This window comes from Natator depressus, chromosome 2 (genome assembly GCF_965152275.1).
Source record: "Natator depressus isolate rNatDep1 chromosome 2, rNatDep2.hap1, whole genome shotgun sequence".
NCBI classification, from domain to species: Eukaryota; Metazoa; Chordata; order Testudines; family Cheloniidae; genus Natator; species Natator depressus.
The window spans coordinates 200138798-200161012 of NC_134235.1; the positions used below are offsets into that span (position 1 = coordinate 200138798).

The 22215-nt window shown below is 40.9% G+C and overlaps 2 protein-coding genes across 2 annotated transcripts in view; one reads left to right on the forward strand and one right to left on the reverse strand.

Annotated features, from left to right (window-relative positions):
• PLEKHA8 (pleckstrin homology domain containing A8) overlaps positions 1 to 6710 on the reverse strand; it is a 42764-nt gene extending 36054 nt beyond the window's left edge. Inside the window, exon 1 of the mRNA XM_074945715.1 lies at positions 6594 to 6710. Coding sequence (XP_074801816.1) covers positions 6594 to 6633 — 40 coding nt within the window. The 5' untranslated portion in view covers positions 6634 to 6710. The remainder of the gene's footprint in view (positions 1 to 6593) is intronic.
• Positions 6711 to 7598: 888 nt separating this feature from the next.
• FKBP14 (FKBP prolyl isomerase 14) lies at positions 7599 to 19274 on the forward strand. The gene is made up of 4 exons (XM_074945716.1): positions 7599 to 7810; positions 10227 to 10378; positions 13317 to 13444; positions 17849 to 19274. The coding sequence occupies exons 1-4, from the start codon at positions 7614 to 7616 to the stop codon at positions 18005 to 18007; spliced, it is 636 nt and encodes a 211-aa protein (XP_074801817.1). The 5' UTR covers positions 7599 to 7613; the 3' UTR covers positions 18008 to 19274.
• Positions 19275 to 22215: the final 2941 nt, after the last annotated feature.

A 22215-nucleotide genomic window follows, 5' to 3' on the forward strand; every position in this document is an offset into this window, starting at 1 on the left:
TAAAAAAAATGAATTTATTAAGATGCAAGTTTCAACGTAATATGATGGCATTAAAGGAAAAAAAAAAAAAAAAAAAGGTGATTTAGAACTTTATATTCAGCCTGAAATTTGCTGTTCAGTTTTAGATCTTGGCATATTAAAATCAGACGAACGGAAAGGAATTCAGGCAACAGCCGTAACGCTTATTGGAGGGAATGACTCAAAGAAAGATTCAAAGAGATAACTATATTTGGTACAGTGTAGCATGATTAACCATGGCAAGTATCTGAAGGGTGTAACATTTCAAGGAAGAGGAATAATTTAGGGTTGGTACAACAAGGTATAATTAAGAGTTATAAAATTAAATTACGGGAATATTTACATACCAGGAAAAGGTCTGAGAGCAAGCATTAGACTGCAACATAGCTTTCCTAAGGGAAATGGTGGAAGTTACTTCACACGTAACTGTTAAGAGACTAGGTAAAGTGCTAGAAAATGTACTGCAGAGAATAATTCTGTGCTTGCATACGCATGGGCCAGTCGACATAATCAGTACTTGCCATCTCTGATTTAGAAGACTTTTTAATCTACAAGTTAAGACACGAAGACTCTGGCACGCTGATCTCAAGTAAAATACTTCTCATGTTCAAGGTGTGAAGTTAACTGAATTTGAGTAGAAACAACATTTGGAAGTACCAAGCTATTATCAACATAATTAAAGGAAGGTGCTCCCCATCTTCAGCATGTACTTCCTTATGGGCTGTTTATACTCCATAATAAATGGTAATTTACTCACCCTATAAAAGTCTTGTCTGAAATCAGGCTATTTTTTTTTTTTTTTTTTAAAAACAAGTCAGTCTCCTAAGACTCAGCAAAAGTAACTTCTAAGATGTAAACTAGGTCTAAGACAAACATTGGGCTATGGCTCTATTTCAGACATATATGTAAATCAGCTTCCAAAGCACTCAGGCTCAAATCTTCAAAGGATTTAGGCACCTAACTCCCATTGCTGTCAACAGGAATTAGTTGCCTAAATACCTTTGAGGATCTGAGCCTCAGTGCAACACCACTGTGTACTTCATCTAACCTACTCAAACCAACTAATACAAAAAGAAAATGTCTTGATTGTTGTCAGTGAAGAATCAAACTGGTGCTGTGTATGTCAGAATGGTGTTTCAGAATCTATGTCAGCTCACATTTAGTAGGTCTGATTCACATTAGACAGAAAGACCTGGTCTAATTTAATGGACTCAGTTCCTGGATCACATCCTGTTCTAGCAAGAGATAATCACACACATTCTTTGTGGCCTCAGACAAGTTCCTTCTCTGTGCCTCCAATATTTAATACCTCCCTCTGTAGGTGTTTAGAGAGGACTAGTTAGAGTTTCTAAAAACCCCGTGAAGGTATAACCACCCAGTATTAGGTTTAATAATTCAGTGGAAATTGTGCAGGGCTTCCCACTCTCTCAAATTGGCAGGGTGAGGGAAGACAGGAATGGTCTCATTGTTCACACAAGTAGTGTGAACACATGATCCTGCCTCTGTGTTCAAACCTAGTAAATGAGAGTCTATATATCCTTTTATAAAGGTGTATATACTTTGCTTGCATGGTTTTTGCAGGTGTATCCATTACATCAGCAGCTGAGAACTGGGCCCGAACATTTGTATTATCTTTGATAAACTGGATATATGGGAGAAGGAAGTTTTCAGGAGAAAAAAAAACCACACACAACGTTGAAAATTAAAATACAGTGGAGGAATCACTCGTTAGGACATTGGAAAAACTTCAAGGCAAATTTCATCTTCTCTCATGAGTGTCAGTGATAGAAACATTACCACTGGAGATGATGACCACCAGCAGACTCCATCCTCTGCTCTCTTAGGAGAGAAAAGGAAGGCACACTTTTTCAAATATTTTAAATAAGCTTGCTGTTTCCATGAATGTCTCATATGATCTTGGACCATATGAAACAAAGCATTACAGATTCGTGGTATAGAAAGATAGAAAAAGATTTGAACAGTTATGCACTTTTATATCTTTGTTGTACTCAGGGTCCCATCATATTTTGCACACATTTTATATATAATATTTATACTATGTAGCACATCTAGTTTGGATAAAGCAGCAGAACATGTACTGGAGGGCGAATTCCTGTATTAGCAGAGGTAACTCTTTTCTCCATCTCAAATGTCTGATTTTCTATGAAAGGATAGTCTGCTGGCTCTCATGTCACAGTTCTACTTCTCCTCTTCTTGGAAGCAATCAATCTGTAAATGCCACACCCCACTCCATGTTTGTTCAGCATTGTATTATACGGTTATGCACTTTACAGCGTAACAGGAACTTGTCTGTTTGGTACATTATACCCATTATATACTGCCTCTGTAGCACTACATTGTTTATTACAGAAACACTATTCACAACTGAAAATTTACTCAGCATTTTACGAATACAGAACAAAAATACTTCATAGTCCCAAAGAAAACTTGTCTTATGAAAGGAGACTCAGGGAGCTTGGCTTGTTTAGCCTAACTAAAAGAAGGTTGAGGGGAGATATGATTGCTCCCTACAAATATATCAGAGGGATAAATACCGGAGAGGGAGAGGAATTATTTAAACTCAGTACCAATGTGGACACAAGAACAAATGGATATAAACTGGCCACTAGGAAATTTAGACTAGAAATTAGACGAAGGTTTTTAACCATCAGGAGGAGTGAAGTTTTGGAATAGCCTTCCGAGGGAAGTAGTGGGGGCAAAAGATCTATCTGGCTTTAAGATTAAACTTGATAAGTTTATGGAGGAGATGGTATGATGGGATAACATGGTTTTGGTAATTAAATATTCATGGTAAATAGGCCCAATGTCCTGTGATGGGCTATTAGATGGGGTGAGATCCGAGTTACCCAGGAAAGAATTTTCTGTAGCATCTGGCTGATGAATCTTGCCCATATGCTCAGGGTTTAGCTGATTGCCATATTTGGGGTCGGGAAGGAATTTTCCTCCATGGCAGATTGGAAGAGGCCCTGAAGGTTTTTCGCCTTCCTCTGCAGCATGGGGCACGGGTCACTTGCTGGAGGATTCTCTGCTCCTTGAAGTCTTTAAACTACGATTTGAGGACTTCAATAGCACAGATATAGGTGTGAGGGTTTTTTTTGTAGGAGTGGTGGGTGAAATTCTGTGGCCTGCGTTGTGCAGGAGGTCAGACTAGATGATCATAATGGTCCCTTCTGACCTAAATATCTATGAATTTATAATTTAAGTAATAACAAAAGAAGAGGCACTGATGAGACTGACCTGTGAAATTCAGTAGCAGGGCCAGGGTTTGGCATAGCCACTAAAGAGAAAATTACATCACCATCTATCACAGTCTCCCTCTCTGTGTGGGCCCACTGGGTACTCAGACTTGCTAAGTCTTACACACCTAGAGAAGGGAGACGCCCTCATTCTGCATTAGTTTTATTGAGATTTTCAAAGCATCTCCCTTCTTTATGAAAATGGATTTTGATTCAGGTGTGTTTCAATCAGTTTGTTTCATTTTGTGTTTTAAAGTAAGTCTGGATCTAGCTGAATCCTGATAGCTCCTGGAGATTTTTGGCCACAAGTCCCATCAAAATAGAGAACAAGTCTGGCTGTTCCTACTGTACCAAGAAACTCAAATCCTGACACATCCCAGAGTATGAGCACTGTAAAAGCCTGGATTGGCCTCAGTTTCCTAAACAGACAACAAGTCTAGCTGCTCTGAGTGCACTAAAATATTCTGTCTTTGGCATATCACAATACATGAAAACCCAGATCTATCACCTACTGGAGCCCTGCAAGTTTTGGCCCTCATTCCCCAAATTCCATTGAATGAACAGAAAAAAAGTGTAGCAGCTCCTACAGCACCAAAAAATCATAGACCCTAATGTGTCCCAAGCAATGCAAAAACCTGGATCCAGCAGGATCATAGCAATTTTTTGCTGTTTCCACATGGCAATTTTGAGTCTCAGATTGTAAAATCCAAATAGAAAACAAATGTAGCTGCTCCTATTTCAATGGAAAAATCTGGACCCTAATGTATCCCAACTCCAAACCTCTCTCTTATATGAGAGATGCCATAGCAATTCACAGTCTTTTTAATATACGTATCCTTTGAACAACCTCGTGAGGTAGACAAGTACTATCGTCCCCATTTTACTGAGGGGGAATTGAGGCACAGAGGGACAATAGCACTGGAGAAACATCTCTCAACTGGATCCCGCCAATTTGCAACCCAACCTCCAAAAATCTGTCTAAAGAGAGGAACAAGTGTAGCATCTCCTAGTGCACCAATAAACCTAAGTCAAGTTGCTATCTAGTGCAGTAGCACAAGAACACGAATCCAACATCTGGATCCCAGGGGATCCAGTTTGGGATTAAACAGACAACCAAAAAACACAGACAACCAACTAATCCTAAAACTCTACTGGCTACATAGAGAAGAAATGCAGTTGGTCAAATTTAACTGAAAAATTCAAATTGCAAGGCATCACAGCTCAGTACATTTTTTTGGCTTCAAGTTCCCAAACTCTGCCATCAAAGTAGACAACAGCTGCTTCTACCAGAAAACAGCTACTTAACCAGAAAAATTCAGGCCCCATCACAATCCAGTGCAACACCACCACAAAAACAAAACACACAAAAAACCCCACATACCTGGCACTTGGGTTTTATCAGTTCCAGCTATGTTTTAGCCACAGATCTCTAGATTTTATTGCATAAATGGAGACAAAGTGTTTCTACTTCACCATAAAAATCTGTACCTGGTACATCCTGGCACCAGGGAAAAATCCAAGTAGACCAGGATCCTGCAGGTATTGCCTATTTTTTTCCCACTTAGATCCTCAAAATTTAACTTTGTAGATAGACCTCATGTTGTGAGCTCTCAAAATTCTATTGTGAATCTCACATTATTTGGAGTTTTTCTTAAAGCCACAGTATCTGGACCACCATAAATACAACAGACTCAGCTTTTTTTTTTTTTAAATGTATAAAAAGTGTTTGGCCCTAATGGTTGCTGAAAAACACTGGAAAATGTGACCCTAACAGCTGAAAACTCAAGAGGAAAATAAAAAGAATTCAAACCTAAATTAAAAAAACCTCCTGATTTTTCAAGCCAAAATTATTATTTTTAAGGGGCCTGAGTCAGGATTTTTGAATGTTTGGGATTAACAATTCTGTAGACAGTATGTGTCCTTTCATATCAGATAAATCCGATGAAGTGAGCTGTAGCTCACGAAAGCTTATGCTCAAATAAATCTGTTAGTCTCTAAGGTGCCACAAGTACTCCTTTTATTTTTGCGAATACAGACTAACACGGCTGCTACTCTGAAACCAGATAAATCTATGTACACTGTATTTTAATAAAGCTACAATAAACAAAACTTAACCTCTTGACTTTTCTAGATACAGCCTAATTTTATACCAGAACACAGAAATGGGACCCATCTCATCTAGCAAAAGTAGATGATCGCATTATGTGTAGTTTTAGTCAATCAGCTCTTGACTGAGATTTCCAAAACAGTCTAGAGGATTTAGCTTGTCCATTAACTTTAAGCACATTTCAATGGAAGATGTGTATTTAAATCCTTGAGACTGCTATGTAAATCTCAGGCCACCAGCTTTAGACTGGGGCTGGGTTGCACCCAGATGCAGATTTTGCCAATAAAGTTGAGGCTGCTACAATGGCTTTCTGTTTAGATTGTACATTTTGGAGTTTGTGGCTAAAGACAGCCAAGATCCACGTGGACTCCAGTGCCACACCTGGATTTTTACAGCACTTATGGTCTGGGTTATAGGTAGGGCTGGCAAGTCCCTTATTACTAGGGATGTCCCTTATTTTTTCCCATCTCTGTACAACAAGATCAGGAGTTGATGAGTACTTCAAAAATCAGCAAGAAATACCTTTGGTGAATGTAGGTGAGTATTACTGCTTATTATTATGATTAATGAGGATAATAATAATATCAGGAGGATGGGAGAGGCAAGGGTGCTAAGAAAACAGTCTCTTATTTTTAAGATACAATGCTGGCAGCCCTATGTATCCGGGTCTATTGGTTTTGGGTGCCATAAAACAGCAACATTTGTTTTTGCGGGGTTTTTTTTGCATTAGAAATACAAGGCTATACAACCGCCAGGATCAAGGCTGTACCAGTTCCTGGATTTTTATGGTGAAGTTGGTACCCTTGGTCTCCATATATGCAATAAAATCTAGATGTCTACGGCTAAAACACTGCTGGATCTGACAAGACCCGGGCGCCAGGTATGTGTTTTTGTGGAATTCTTGCGCTAGCTGGGAGACAAATGATGTCTGGGTCCACGTGCCAGACTCAGGGTTTGACAACACCCATCCTCCCTGGGAGGTGCCAGGGTTGGGTTTTCCCGATTCAGCGGGAGCGGCTAGCCTGGCTCCCCCGAGTGAGGGAACGATTGGGACCCCTACGGCTAGAAGTCAGCAGGTTCCAACACGCTCCTTTGTCCCCCAAAGCCACTCCGGCACCTACAGAATCGCGTCCCGGGCGAACACCACCCCGCCCCGGCGCGCCCCGGCTGCCCCGGCTCGCAGGGCTAGAGGAAGGGGGGAAGGCACTCACCGCTCAGATAGTTGGTCCACTTGTACAGCACCCCCTCCATGGTGGCAAGGGCCGCCCCATCCAGCTCTGCTCGGGACAGGGGAACACCCCCCCTCTCCCGCCCCCACGACCTTTTAAGCCGTCAACCACCCCCTGCGCCCCACCGCCGAGCCACCGACACCCAGGGCCATCCTGGGGCTTGTTTCAGGCAGACCCTCCCTGCCTCCTCCCGCACTACGCTTCTAGCGCACAACCAAAGCCTTCCGCATGCCCCAGCCACCGCCTCGCAGCCCCGTGCGTATGCCACCCCTCAGAGCCACCACGTGACCAGCGTGCGCGGACTCGGGAAGGGAGCAGATGGAACACCCAAAGCCGGCGGCTTCCGGGAACCAATAAGAATGCTGCTCCGGCAACAGCGCCACCCAATCGCAGGCGCACGGGAGCCGATTCAATTGTGTGAGGATTCCAACAAGGCCGGATTGTCCACGAACGTTCTCTTCCGGGAGCACCAATCCTTTTCTCCGAGCGCTGATCGGCGCTGGCTGTCGGTTGGGCGGGAGGGAAGACAGACAGGTCTGCGTCCCAATAGATAGCGACATTTTATGGCTCGCCCCTTGGAGAGAACCAATCGGAGAGAGAGGAGCCCGGCTCCTGTGGGCTGGGGCTGCCGGCTGAAGTTTCGAGCCCGCTTTGGGGTGAGTTTGCCACGTCTGCGTGCTGCTGCCGGGGAGCGATGAGCCGAGGGTGGAGGTGGCGCCTTCCTCTTCCCCCAGCACCACCCACCTCGGCAGGGGGCTGGAGCCCCTGGGGAGCCCGAAGTCCGAGTCAGTTACAGCGAAACCTGCCTTAAGTGCCCCGCAAAACTCGGCGCCTGGCCGCGTCGCTGGGCAAGTAAAGACCGAATCCTCTCACTGACTGGAACTGACCCAGGAGAAGGAGCGGTGAGGGTCCAGGCTCCCTGCTGTATAAAACTCCTTTACGCATCCCTCATCCCGATTATTTTTTTCTTTTTGAGAAAATAGCCTTTGCTGTGACTCAAGGATGAGGGTTGCATGTGGGGCTCCCCTTTTCTGTGTGGTTGTTACCTGTGTGACTGGGGCTCTTATCCCAGAAGCAGAAGTGAAGATTGAGGTGCTCCATAAGCCATTCATTTGTCAGAGGAAAACCAAATGGGGGGATATGCTGTTGGTGCATTATGAAGGCTACTTGGAAAAAGACGGTTCAATGTTTCACTCCACGTAAGTAACTCTTTCAAGCATGTAAGATAAATACATGTAGCTAAGAGACTAGGTGCTGGCTTAAAGCTTTTCTTGGCAATTTTGGTGATCTTTAAAAAGAGATTAAGTCTGGATAGTGATTGCCTAAGCTCCATGGCACTAGGATAGCTGTATAAAACAGCTAAACCCCATCAATATATCCGTACCCCAATATACTCATTTTAACAATAAAGTGTCCCTCATTAATTCCTTCTCTTGCAATATAACTGATGGAATGTACTTGTTTTTAAGGATGTGATCTGTGTTTCCCCCCTTCCTTCTCCCTCACCCTCACTTCCAATGAAGACCCAAAAATAAAACTATCTAAACATCCAAATTACTCCACACAGACAGACCCTCATGGAACCCCTTGAAGGATGGGGGCCTTAAGCAACTGGGTTTGTTTGTTTGTTTGTTTGTTTTTTTACAGGGAGTGGGGGCGGCTGATTCAGGTATTGGCCTCAATCTTGCAAATATACGTATGAGTAACTTTATGCTCGTAAATAGTCTTGAGTAGCTCAGTGGGGCTTCTCATGTGTAGAAAAGGACATCTGACTATAGAACAAGTTTCCAGAGGAGATTGGGCCAATCCAGAATCTATCTAGGAAACTCTGCAGAACCTTTCACTTTAAAAAGTAATTTCCATTACAGGAAAAGTGATAATTGCGACGTTGACATCTTCTATCTAAACATCACTCTTCCCCTCTCCTCCCTCCCCCCCCATCCCTGAAACTAATCAACCCCCAAAAAAAAATCTATTTCTAAACAGACATTTTATCCCCAAAAGGGAGAAGAGCCAGAAATTCCATGAAATCAGCTTCACTACTGATACTGAGTTTACATGAAAGTCAGATGCTATGGCGATGAGGAGCAATGAACATGCTTAAATATTTGCAGGCTAGGTCCAAAATATGTTTTCTACAAGAGGTCCAGCTAGTACAGACTGCTTGTTCTTTCTTTACAGATCAGTCTAAACTAAAATCTCTCATCAAATAGTAAATTTTGACCAATTATCTCTTGCAGATAGCCTTTTATGCCTCTGGTAAAGGAATTTTATTAATGTTTGTCATTCCCTCTAACAAATTGTCCATTGATGACTAACTTCTGTATTTTTTGAAGTGTCTTCTTTCAGTATCTGGTAAATACAGCTGGTCAGAAAAATCAGCTTAAAAACAATATATCTATGAAAATGGTGACAAATTTTCACAATGTTTTCAACCAGCTGTACTGATTAAGAAAGATTCTAACTGCACAGGTCTGAAGTGCTTAGATTTTTAAACTAAACAAGGTTGGGCCTGGTCACTATTTGGATGGGAGACCTTGTAGAAAACCTAAATGCTATATAAAGTGGTTTTTGAGGCACTTTTTTATACTGTAGTACTACAACTAATATTCCATCATCGTACACAACAGCACTGAGCTGCTAGCAGTGACTTCTGAATAATACCTAAAGTAGAGGTCCTGAGTCTTGTAGTTGCTAAGGCACCATTTCAGCAAAGTACTTAAGCATGTTCTTTATTTGAAATGTGCAAGTGTCCCATTCAGATCTAAGTAAGTATTTGAACATGCACTTAAAGTTAAGCACATGTTAAGTCCCATGAAAGTGAGTGGGATTGAATTCAGTCCAATTTTATTGACTTTAATTTTTTCTAAACATTTTGTTAAATATGACTGTGATTAGTCACGTGCTTAAGAGCGTTGGATTGGTGTTTAGGAATCCTATGGCATGCTGTACAGTGGTTATCACCCTGGTGTACTAGCCACATTTCAGTTTGGAAGGGAGGGGTTACATTCTACCTATCTAAACTTAAAGTTCTCCCTGTATCCATTTACTTCCTCTGTGCTAAACTTACACATCTATTGTGTAGTGTTGTTGGTTCATAATGGCTTTTGTGAGTTTCTACCTGACATGATTATTTCAAAAGACAAACACAGTTAACACTTTGTAAAATACGTAGTATGTTTAAATCTACTATCAAGGTTCAGAAACAAATCTCGGGCTTTATTTTCTACCAACTACTCAATACAGCTGTGACTGTGTGTTCTTAACAATATGATTCCATTTCTACAATGATCAGTAACTAAACGGAAACCAGTGATCAGAGATACAAATTATTAGATTTGCTGCTTTCAGCACAAAAAGAAAATGTGCTGGCTCTAGCCACTGACATCTTCATGTGTAGGGTGAGGTTTTGTTTTTATTTTTAATTTCACTGCTTTTTTCTATGCTTTAGAAGTGCAAGGTCTAGGTCTGTTGTCACTAAAGAGGTGCCAAGTTATTGTTGAGGGGTTTAATTCTGTAACTCTGCAGTATGAGCCTCTTCAGTTTAGTATAATGGTTAATCTTGGACATACTAAACAGTTTAGGGACTAAAATATTTTGTTCCATTTTTTTCAGCCACAAGCATAACAATGGTCAGCCTATGTGGTTTACACTTGGCATAAAGGAAGCCATTAAAGGCTGGGACAAAGGTTTGAAGGATATGTGTGTAGGAGAAAAGCGACAACTAACTATTCCTCCATCCCTTGCTTATGGAAAAGAAGGGAAAGGTAATACTTCGAAATCCTCCTCAAGCTCAATGCATTCCTAAACCTGTATTGTTACCTCTTTTGTCCTAAGTAGTTAACAGATTTTTGAGGTCTTGTAGGTTGTTTCCATTAGGAAGAGAAATTGATAGGAGTTAGACATTTCTTTGATGCAATCCTTCTTCTTTAGAAAGAATGTACATAAAGTCCTGTTTTCCTGAACACAACAGGAATCAAGCAGCAGGAGATCTAAGCCTCTTTCCAGCCAGCACTCAACCCAAAAACTCTCTCCCTTAGCTCTTTCTCAATGTCAAGTTCTTGTCCGTCTGGCTGTTGGCCTTCCTTGCTGCCTTCTCAGTATGCTTCTATGGCAAGTGTGCTGATACACACCTCCAGTCACATCAGTCCTCTGCCTCTCTGTTTGTTAGACCACTAAGAAATCCCAGCCATTGCCCAGGCTTGTATATGGTCTTGTATTTGGGAAGGGGGTTTCCATTGTTTCAGCTATTGCTAAACAAAGAGGCATTTAATTATTCCATCATTTAGGCTGCCCTGAATGGAAGTCAGCTATTGCACTCCTTCAATAAGGTGTGGTGTGACTGACCAGACCCTAGCACAGTAGTACGTATATACACTGTAAATCAATCCTACAGCAGAGAGACAAGTCTTTATCAGAATTGATGGTGGTAATGTGGCTCTGCCTCACTTTATCAAGCTTTAGCAGTGATTTTTCACTTTCCAAGATGGTAAACGCTTCCATATGTCTCGTTGGGACAAGAGAGTGCAAACTGGAGATAGCTAGCTGTTGGGCTACAACATTACATGATTTTTTTTAAAAAAATTATTATTTGAACAGTTAATAGGGCTAAGTACTTGCGTCACTGGGGATTGCCTGTGTCATGTGGATCTAAGACAATGTGTGACCTTTAATGCAGATGGAGTAAGTATTCTCTGAGGAAATTTAACTCTCCTACTATGCCTTCTCATAATACAAAACTAGTTTAGGAATTGGGAATACTTGACTCCATATACTGTGTGTATGTATTCTGGCAAAATTGGAGGAGCAAGAGGTGGAGGGCAACTAAACACACTTTCCCTTGAAATAAAACTTTCAATTATAGCTTTCTAAAAGCACTGTTTTTTGTCTTCCAGAAATGATGCAAGAAGCAAAGCAAGCTTTTAGCATGTAATTTAAATTAATGCATCCTGGCTAGTCTTTTGCCAGCAGGACACCCATGGTACCTAATTCTCTGCTACCGTGCCCAGATGTAAATAACTACACAAAAAGGATGTCAAATGCTACCATTTTCACTTGGTGCCACTTTATGCACACTTATTTAGCACAAGTGTAAATAATTAAGAAACAAGGCAGTGGTGAGCGAGCTAGCTCCCAGACTTCTAAGGAAGAATTGTCAATACATACAGTGCAACTTTATTTTGTATATTTAAAGGCCTGCTGTAGAGTTAAACAAACCTGCCAGTTGCTATAAGAAACAGTTTGCTCCAGAAAACTTTGTAAAGTGTGTGCCTGGCTACAGATCTTTTCAAATAATACACTCAGCAGGTATGTGGAATAACCGGTCCATTTTCTTTCTTCATGCTGCCTTCCTCAATGCACACATGCTGTCCCCAGGCCCTCCATCCTTGCACTCTTTCCTGTAACCCTAAGAAGAATCACCGTCCACTCACTGTCCCCTTTCAGTTGTAGTCCCAAGACTCACTACTCACTTGCACATGTTAAAGGGCTGTTAGCATCTCTCTTACTGTGATTCAGAGTAGCTGAGCTTTCTGGAGATCATTAGCACCCTATCAGGCAAGTAGTAGAAGAGATGACATGGAGGAAATTGTTTCAGAGCTGTGAGGATAGTTTTGGGGGCAGGGGGCTGTAGTCTGGGGAACAAAAGCAAAGATGTGTATTCTGCTCCTGTAGGCTTTGCACAGTAGTCACAAAATAAAGTGGTGTGCCCAAGATGAAAATGTGCTTCTGATAGCTGTGTGCCTCAAACGTTAATCATGTTAAAGTGTTAATCATTTAAATTATCTTACTGACTTACTAACCTAAATGCTAAAAGATAAAATGTTGGTAAAGCCAGTGTGTGATAAATTTAAAAATTCCAACCATTTTGAGCCAAAAGTGGACTGCTTTCTGTGTCGCCATCAGAAAACCAGCAGTCTATTCAAGCATCTAAAATGAAGTAATTCACTTAGTGCATGTAACTGAGCACACAGGTCCAATCAGATTAACCAGCAACATATTTAAAAGGTTGGGATTCTGCGCTGCAGCCCTAGAGCCAGCAGCGAGAGGATCACCCCAGTGTAGAGCAGTCCTGTGATACCTTTCCTCTGCTGATGATATAGGGAACATGGCCAGGGCTTTCTTAGGCTCTGGCTATCCTCAGCTGTCATATCTGCGACCCTTTGGTGCTGTCCACAGTCAGCCTAATTTAAATCCCCATTCAAGATAGGTTTCAGAGTAGCAGCCATGTTAGTCTGTATTCGCAAAAAGAAAAGGAGTACTTGTGGCACCTTAGAGACTAACCAATTTATTTGAGCATAAGCTTTCGTGAGCTACAGCTCACTTCACGGGATGTACAGAGACCACCTTTTACAAAAGTACCTCTTGATCTACGCTCTGCTGCCTGAGGCTGACAGATCCAAGGACCTTGTCTTCCCAAAACACTTGATGTTTGTGGATTGACTTAAATGCATACCTGTCTTCAATGGTAAAGTTACACATGTGTTCCACTCTCAGCAGGATCAGAGGCCACCTACAGTTTGAATGGGTCAAATCCATACCTGCACTCTACTACACATACAGTAATCCTTATTAATTCAGTCACCAGCAATCCTAAACAACTTTAATGAAACTGGATTAATAGAAGACTTTGCCCAAATATTGATGGACTTTCTAAGGTACTGAATGTAACACTTAATTTGTCTCAATGTTTAACATCTTTGGTAGGAAAAATTCCACCTGAGAGCACGCTGATATTCAACATTGACCTTCTAGAAATTAGAAGTGGACCAAGATCTCATGAGTCATTCCAACAGATGGATCTTAATGATGATTGGAAGCTATCCAAGGATGAGGTGAGTGTGCTAACTAGCTACTCTCTTCCCTTTCATAAAAGGTTGAAGTAAAATCTGATATTTGTCAAGAAAGGGTCTAGTGCACTATGGCTTGATCTAGCTAGTGCTAGGAAAGGGCCTTGAGTCTATAGATATTGCTCACGTGCATAGGTGCAGGATGGAGGCCTAGGTTAACATAACATGAGAACAGCCATACTGGGTCAGACCAAAGATCCATCTAGTCCAGTATTCTGTCTTCCAACAGTGTCCAATGCCAGGTGCTTCAGAGGGAATGAACAGAACAGGTAATCATCAAGTGATCCATCCTCCTGTCACCCATTTTAAGTGTGGTTTGCACCACTTAGAATGTTTATATTAATTTGTGTGACTTAAAACTTTTTAGAAGTTAAAAAATTATTTTAAACTTTGTCAGTTTCTGGTTTTTGTACCACAACTTGGATTTCAAATCTTACTGCTGTAACACCAACATCCGATGGCACTTCATCATGTGACCTTCCTGAAAGGACAAAGCATTCAACATTGTTTGTCCTCTGCTGGCCACTTTTCTAATTGGGACTCTGCTTTAATATAGAACTTAATGGTGGAAAGAACTGTAGGTTTCAACACTTAGTTTTATCATCTGTGTTTTAAAGAATATTTAAGTGGTGGTTTATTTTATTTTAAACTGAAAATCAAAAACTCTAGCCAGGCAGGCTTCTGCATGTACAACAATCCTGTCCTGGATCTCTCCTGGTATTTCAGACTTGTTCCCTTCCTATTGAATTATACCAGTGTGTACTAGCTATACGATGTATCTTTTGTGATGAGCCAAAACATCCATTAGGGCAGGGGTTCCCAAACTGTAGGCCGCAACACAGTCCCAGGTGGTTCACTATGGGTGGAGTTTGGGGGCGGTGGGGGCATGAGGGTTGTTGCTGCCTTGCCCCCCCAAAATTGTATATGTTGGTGGAGTGGCAGCTGATGATGGCCCCCACCCAGGGCCAGAACAGCCCAGTGCCCTATTGGGTGGCAGAGGGCAAAGCGGAGCCACTGGGCAGAGGGCAAAGAGAAGGGGCCGCTCCGAAAAGTGGTGATTCCCCTGGTGGCTGGAGGAGGCCAGAGGGTTCGCGGCTGTTTCTGCTCTGAGCCGCTGCACCCTGCAATCTGTATCTGTTGGGAATCCTGGAGTATAAGCCCCATAGCCCCCCTAGGGCTGGGGCTTGGCGGTGCTGCTCTGTTACCTTGATGGTCCTGATCACGACATTGTCCAGGTGGTAACAGTTGGGCTTGGCCCGAGCACCTGCCTCCGCCTGATGCTGGTGGTTCCCAAGCCCTCCCTTGTTCCCAGGCAGTCGGAGCGTGGGAGGCAGGCCAGGGTGCTACGTGGGTGACTGGTGCAGGGCTGTCGGGTGATGAGCTCAAGGCACTCAGCATGTTGCTGAGGTGGAGCGTGTTGGTGGGGGCTGGCTGTGGCACCTGCCTGGCCCTTTCGCCCTCTCACTGGCCCTGGTCCCTGCTGAGGCGAGGGGCCTCGCATGCCCTGCAGTGCCCTCTTCCCTGATGGATGCATGTTAATAGTGGGCCACAATGCCTATTGCAGCTGCACAGCTGGGCCTCAGGGGGAAAAAAGTTTGGGAACCCCTGCATTAGGGAGCTAGGTGAGACCACTAAACTCCTTTTTTGTTTTCAGTCGAGGACAGGAATTAGAGCTGAAAGACTGATCCAGTTCACTAATGCACCGTGTTAGCCAGCCTTGCAAATTATCAATATATTAATGCCTATTGACTTACCATAACAAATGCCACAAAGCAGTGTACTGATGTGGATAAGAGATTTTAAAACCTGGAAGATATGACCCATTGGCTTGGTGTTAATTCAATCCTAAACAAATTTTGGGTATTGTAGGGTAAGTCATCTGTAATTACTGAGGTAGAAAGATATTGTAAATTAGACAGACGGTTATATGGTTTAGAACTCTCAGGATTTAAGATGGATAAACTTCAAACAACTGAATGAGGATTGAGTTGTCACTCAGAATAATTAAATGTTACGGTTTCTACTTGTACTAGTCTGCATAGGTATGTTCCAGCAGTGAGTTTAAGTAATTTTTAAATGCATGTCTCGTACGTAAGATTTTTATTGTGGGGTTCTTCTGGTGTCAGAATAATTTTTTAAAATAGTGATTTCTGTTCCTGCAGTAAATGCTGGTAGTGGACAGTTTCCCAAATACATTTTGGGTGTGGAAACTCAACCTAATAAGTTGATAAAGATCTGAGGTTGATTTCTTTTCTTTCTTTCTTTTTTTTTTTTTTTTTTTGGTTAGGTGGATCTTATACTGTCGTCTGATATTTGTGAGCAAGAGAAATTATTTTGCTCTCTAAATAACTGGAAGCCAAAAATTTCCATTCTTTAGTTATATTCACTTTACAGTACAGACAGACAAACTTAAAGGACACACTTTCATAGCTCTTTTTCTGGCATATACCCTAAAGCTATGATGATTTGTGCCTACTATTTTTATTGTCTTTGATACCAAAGACCTTGCTATCTTCTCTGAGTTAGGCTGCAGAAATCTATCAGACAAGCTTATATCCTTAGTGACAATGGGAAGTAGTTATTTATTGTCTAGTACACCCATAACAAATATGATAGCTTTTCCTAGGCCTGTTTTCAGAGTAGCAGCCGTGTTAGTCTGTATTCACAAAAAGAAAAGGAGTACTTGTGGCACCTTAGAGACTAACCAATTTATAATAAATTGGTTAGTCTCTAAGGTGCCACAAGTACTCCTTTTCCTAGGCCTGTCTCTTCTCCATTTAACTGAATTTTAATAAAGCCTTATGATTAAAACTATTAGGGCTGTTGATTAATCGTAGTTAACTCACGCGATTAACTCAAATTAATCGTGATTAAAAAATGTAATCGCGATTAATCGCAGTTTTAATCACACTGTTTAAAAAACAGAATACCAGTTGAAATGTATTAAATATTTTGGATGTTTTTCTACATTTTCATGTATTATTGTATTCTGTGTTGTATTTGAAATCAAAGTATATTATTTTTTATTGCAAATATTTGCACTGTAAAATTGATAAAAGAAATAGTATTTTTCAATTCACCTCACACAAATACTATAGTGCAATCTCTTTGTCATGAAAGCGCAACTTACAAATTGCTAGACAAACAAGTTTGTTTACATTTACAGGAGATAATGCTGCCCTCTTCTTATTTACAATGTCACCAGAAGTGAGAACAGGCATTTGCATGGGACTTTTGTAGCCAGCATTGCAAGGTATTTACGTGCCAGATATGCTAAACATTCATATGCCCCTTCATGCTTCAGCCACCATTCCAGAGGACGTGCTTCCATGCTGATGTGCTTGTTAAAAAAATAATGCATTAATTAAATTTGTGACTGAACTCCTTGGGGGAGAATTGTACGTCCCCTGCTCCATGGTTTTACCCACATTCTGTCATATAGTTCATGTTGTAGCAGTCTCGGATGATGACCCAGCACACGTTCATTTTATGAACACTTTCACTGCAGATTTTACAAAACGCAAAGTTACCAATGTGAGATTGCCAAGGATAGCTACAGCACTCGACCCAAGGTTTAAGGATCTGAGGTGCCTTCCAAAATCTGAGAGGGACGAGGTGTGGAGCATGCTTTCAGAAGCCTTAAAAGAGAGCAACACTCTGATGTGGAAACTGAAGAACCTGAACCACCAAAAAAGAAAATCAGCTTTCCGCTGTTGGCATCTGAGTCAGATGCGGAAAATGAACATGTCGGTCTGCACTGCTTTGGATTGTTATTGAGCAGAACCCGTCATCAGCATGGGCGCCTGTCCCCTGGAATGGTGGTTGAAGCATGAAGGGACATATGAATCTTTAGCACATCTGGCACGTAAATATCTTACGATGCCGGCAACAACAGTACCATGAGCACGCCTGTTCTCACTTTCAGGTGATATGGTAAACAAGAAGCAGGCAGCATTATCTCCTGCAAATGTAAACAAACTTGTTTGTCTGAGTGGTTGGCTGAACAAGAAGTAGGACTGAATGGACGTGCAGGCTCTAAAATGTTACATTGTTTTATTTTTGAATGCAGGTTTTTTGGGTACATAATTCTTTATTTGTAAGTTCAATTTTCATGATAAGGAGATTGCACTACAGTACTCGTATTAGGTAAATTGAAAAATACTATTTCTTTTTTTTACAGTGTAAATACTTGTAATAAAAATATAAAGTGATCACTGTACACTTTGTATTCTGTGTTGTAATTGAAATCAATATATTTGAAAATGTAGAAAACATCCAAAATATTTAAATAAATGGTATTCTATTATTATTTAACAGTGTGATTAAGTGCGATTAATTTTTTTAATCACTTGACAGCCCTAAAAACTATTAATCTATCTTGCCCAACAGGTGAAAGCATATTTGAAGAAGGAATTTGAAAATCATGGAGCACCAGTAAATGACAGCTATCATGATGTTTTGGCTGACGACATATTTGATAAAGAAGATGAAGACCGTGATGGATTTATATCTGCCAGGGAGTTCACATACAAGCATGACGAGCTGTAGAGAAGCCTGGCAGAATTTTCTGTGAAGCAACTTATAGTGTCAAGTTTTGTAACATTTTTGATTCAGTGTTTGGCGCTGACCGTTTCTAATGGAACAGAAGAAACACTTTGTTTTTCATATTCAAAAGATTGTCTGTGGATGATCCAAAATGTTTTAACTATTTTTAGGTATTGAAATTAAGCCTTTTTGTGCAGCAGTTGAAAAGGTTTATGCAGTAATAGTGGTTTTTGTTGTATGAACCCTTATTTTGTATTAACTTATTTTGCATTATGAAACAAAAACTTGCCATATAACAAACTTCCTAAAAGGAAAATCCAGTCCTTTATCTGCCTTGCATTTCCTTCTTCTGTGCTATATATATTTCAGGTCTCTCTCTCTCTCTCTCTCTCTCTCTCTCTCTCTCTCTAATAATACAAAGCTTGTTTAATTTTAAATCAGTGACTTCAGTTATATGGCATTATTTTCTTTTGCAAATCTGTGTTTGAAAAGCACAAGAAAAGAAGTGCCAGCTAATTTTCCTGAAGCTGTCAAAAAGAGCGACACTACAAAGGTGTGACATGTTATGAGCCTTCTCAGCTGTAGCAATATAGTATAATCTACATGGGACAGAATAAGAAAAATTACTGTCTCCCCCAGTTTATTTTTATAAATATAGTAAGCTTCCTTAGTGCCCCAACAAACCAATGATTCATTTTATATTTATTTCAGTGATATGCGCTAGAACCAAGGTAGGAGTTAGATGTTGCTAGTTATTTTTGCTATTTATTTAAACTGTCAGTTATTAACATTCCATTTGGGTTGGGGAGGGAAGGGATATGTGTACAAATATCTCAAAAATAGCAAGTTACAGCACAACAGCTACCCTTCTAAATGGAAAACTTTCAATGCTAATAAGTATCTTATGCACTGGAATTAAGAAACTTGCATTGATGCAGAGAGACCACGTTTTCTTTGACCTACTAAATATGCCTTAGGCTGAATGCTCAAGTTTCAAGTTGCTTAGCTATAAGGGGAAAAGGTAGCCTGAGAGGAAGTGAAGCGGTCACAAGGACACCCGCATTGGTTCAATTCCTGTCACTACCTTAAATAGTTTTGAGGTTTTTGTTTTGTCTTTTTTACATTGCCCGTGGAGGGGGAAATCAGTATTTAGAGTTGCAGAGGTGTATACTCTACAGTGCAGTATGGTTCTTGCAGTATTTCATGAGTGGTACAAAAATAAATTGAAGATCAAGTGTGCTGAAATTTTAAACAATAAAGTGACTTAAAAAAATATGTTCAAGGCATGAACGTCTTATTGTGCTACATTGTCATGGAGCAAGTGGAAGATCTTTCTCTCTCTCTCTTTTTTTTTTTTTTTTTAAACATTATGTTTACCTGCTTGATATTGCTTAGTCTGTCTTGAGGAGTTAAACCAAAAGGAGCTCTTAGGAAGAGCAAGCAGGAAACAAAACAATGGCCAGCGACAAGAAAAGACTTCATGGGAGTTAAGGGAACTGGGCTATCAATTGGGAAGATGCTGCTTCCAGGGGCCAGGCAAAATTGCACACCTGGTTCACCAAGGCTCAGGTCCTAAGATAAAAGGGGCACTAAACAATTACAATCTTTCTTTAGAGAAGGAGGGGGCTTCAGTGGTCAAGGGCTGTTCGTGAAGAGCAGTCAGAATGGGATGCAGGCCCAGTGGAATGTCAAAGGCAGCTAAGAGTTCCAAATAAGACCTAAGCATGCAGAGTTTCTGTAGCTTTAACCCTTTTCTCTGCTCTTGGGTGAACAGACAAATTGTCTGTTTGGAAGGAGCTGTTTAGAGTCTCACTTTAATCATTCAGCTGCTGGTTACAGGATCTGAGGAAAGCTTCTTGCAAGTACCAATTACGGTTGGGTATCTTGTGTTAATATGGCTGGAAACGGGCTGTCACTCCAGGATCCAGGTGAGAGTGGTAGAACCACAGGGTTCCACTTGGGAGAGGTGAAGATAAGAGTCTGTCATGTGAGGGGTGCACTTGTGAAGGTATAAAGTACCACTCACCCTGTAACTATGGCAGGATGATGGGAAATGCAGGGTATTGTAGCCTATGATCCAGTCTAAAGTGGGGTGAACCGAATTCCATTCTGTGAAGACTGCACGTAGCAATGTTGCCCACTCTGATGATTTTGTCGTTTGTTTGTTTTCCTTAAAGCCCCAGCTTCTAGAGTCAAGTGGATATGTGATGATTTCAGCCTTCAGTCTTAAAGAAAAAGTAAATTTCTAGCCCTCGTGACTGTGGTAAAAGTTTCAAAATATGACCCTGGTGCACCCTAAACACTTAGAAAGCAGAAGGAAAATAAAAAATGCCAAATCTATTATTTTTACATAATCTCAGGATTTTAAAGCCAATTGCATGATTTCTGGTGAGCCTACTCATGATTTTTGAACATTTGGTGTTTGGTAATACTGAGGTAGAGGTCTGTCACGTGTAGGGGCTTCAGGAGAGATCACAGGTGCAGCTCACCCCTGAGCTGTCAGTCTTGCCTTCCTTTGATGCTTTAAACTATTGCTCTTCTGGAACAAGGGAGAGAATTCTCCCCTTGTGACTTCTAGTCCATATGGGCCACAATCCTGCTTTACGCACAGGAGAAGTCCAACTTGAAGCCAGTGAGACTATGCACATTCTTAAAGCTAAGCATGTGCAGGAATGGAGCCCTAGTCACTACAGTCTGTCAGTTAAGATATGTTAATTTATAGCGCCCTGTAAAGATACAAAATTTGTATCTGCATCCAATCCACAAAAATAGTCTGTGGATAGCTGCAGATTTTCAGGGCTCTATTAATTTGCAACAGAATCTGATCTTCCGAAACCAGTGGCAGGAGGAGGTGTTTGCTCTGAACTAAGCATTTTTTACTTCAGAAAATATTTTGTACAAGGGGGGAAAAGGTCCTGTTATACAACTCGCTACTCTGAGGGGGAAAGAGGCTGGGGTCTGTGGTGGATGTGGGATCAGATGAAGATAAATTTGCACATATTTCCATTATTTTGATGCTTGGTTTCCTTTCCTCTTTTCTATAAGCAAGATTTTTTTTTTAATTACTACTTTTGGAATGTTACTGCAGTAGCATAACAAGCATGTTGTCTTTGGTTACTGCATCTCAGGCAGGGGATAAAGGGTTCATGTAAGCATTGCATCTCTCATTTTCAATGGAAGTGCCGGATTGGTGAAAGCTGTGAAATTTTCCTATTGCCAATTAGATTCTTAAAAACACTAATAGTGAAATAACTTAGCAAATATGTGTAAATATGTACACGCACCACTAGAATATTAAAGCTTCAGGGGCCAGGTCCTCAGCTGGTGTAACCTGGCATAGTTTTACTGAAATCGGTGTAGCTATGGAGACTCCCAGCTGCTGAAGATCTGGCCCTACTTCCTTAGTTTGCGGTAGCCGTAAAAATCCTTCAGTTGGACTCAAAACAAATCTCTCAAGACTGCCATATCAGCAACAGGTTCAGGAAGCACATTCAACAATTTTACCATTTGTGTATCTCCATCAAGATGAGGAGACCTGGTGGGTAGAAATAATTCTGACTGTATTGCTGAAGTGCACCTGCTAGTTAATCCATAGGCTATACTACCAGTAGGATCATTGTGCCCGCGATAAAGATGCAGCCAATGTAACTAACATTAAAGGAAGAGGGAAACTTTGTACGGCACCAAGTGCCATACAGTTACAGTACTTTTATAAGGTGAATTGAAAAATACTATTTCTTGGTGCCAATAGAAAATAATGGACAACATATTCATTTTATCACACTGATACATCCTCAGAAGTATATTACTAATCCACATATCTTGACAGCAGAGGAATTTTCAACTGCCCAGCTGCAGCTAAAATGATTTTGCTGATTCTTTGCACCACTGGACAATGAGCTGTATTGGTTTCAATGTGGACTCTCAATGTTATTTGAGAAGTATGATTTCAAGAATTAGCTGTACAGTAGAAATTAGACACTAACATTTAAGAGAGGATTTAATATATAGTGAAGCAGATAACCAGACTATTTTGTTACTTGCTAATTCAAATTGACTCTGAGATTAAAGATAATGTCCAGACTAACGTGTACTAATCAATTAGTGAAGTTAGTGTCTCCTTTTCTATCATTTTCCGAAGGTTTCTGCAGCAGTCTCTCATTTATTAATCCATATAATTTCACCAGTAGTGAAATTTCCAAAGTATAGTA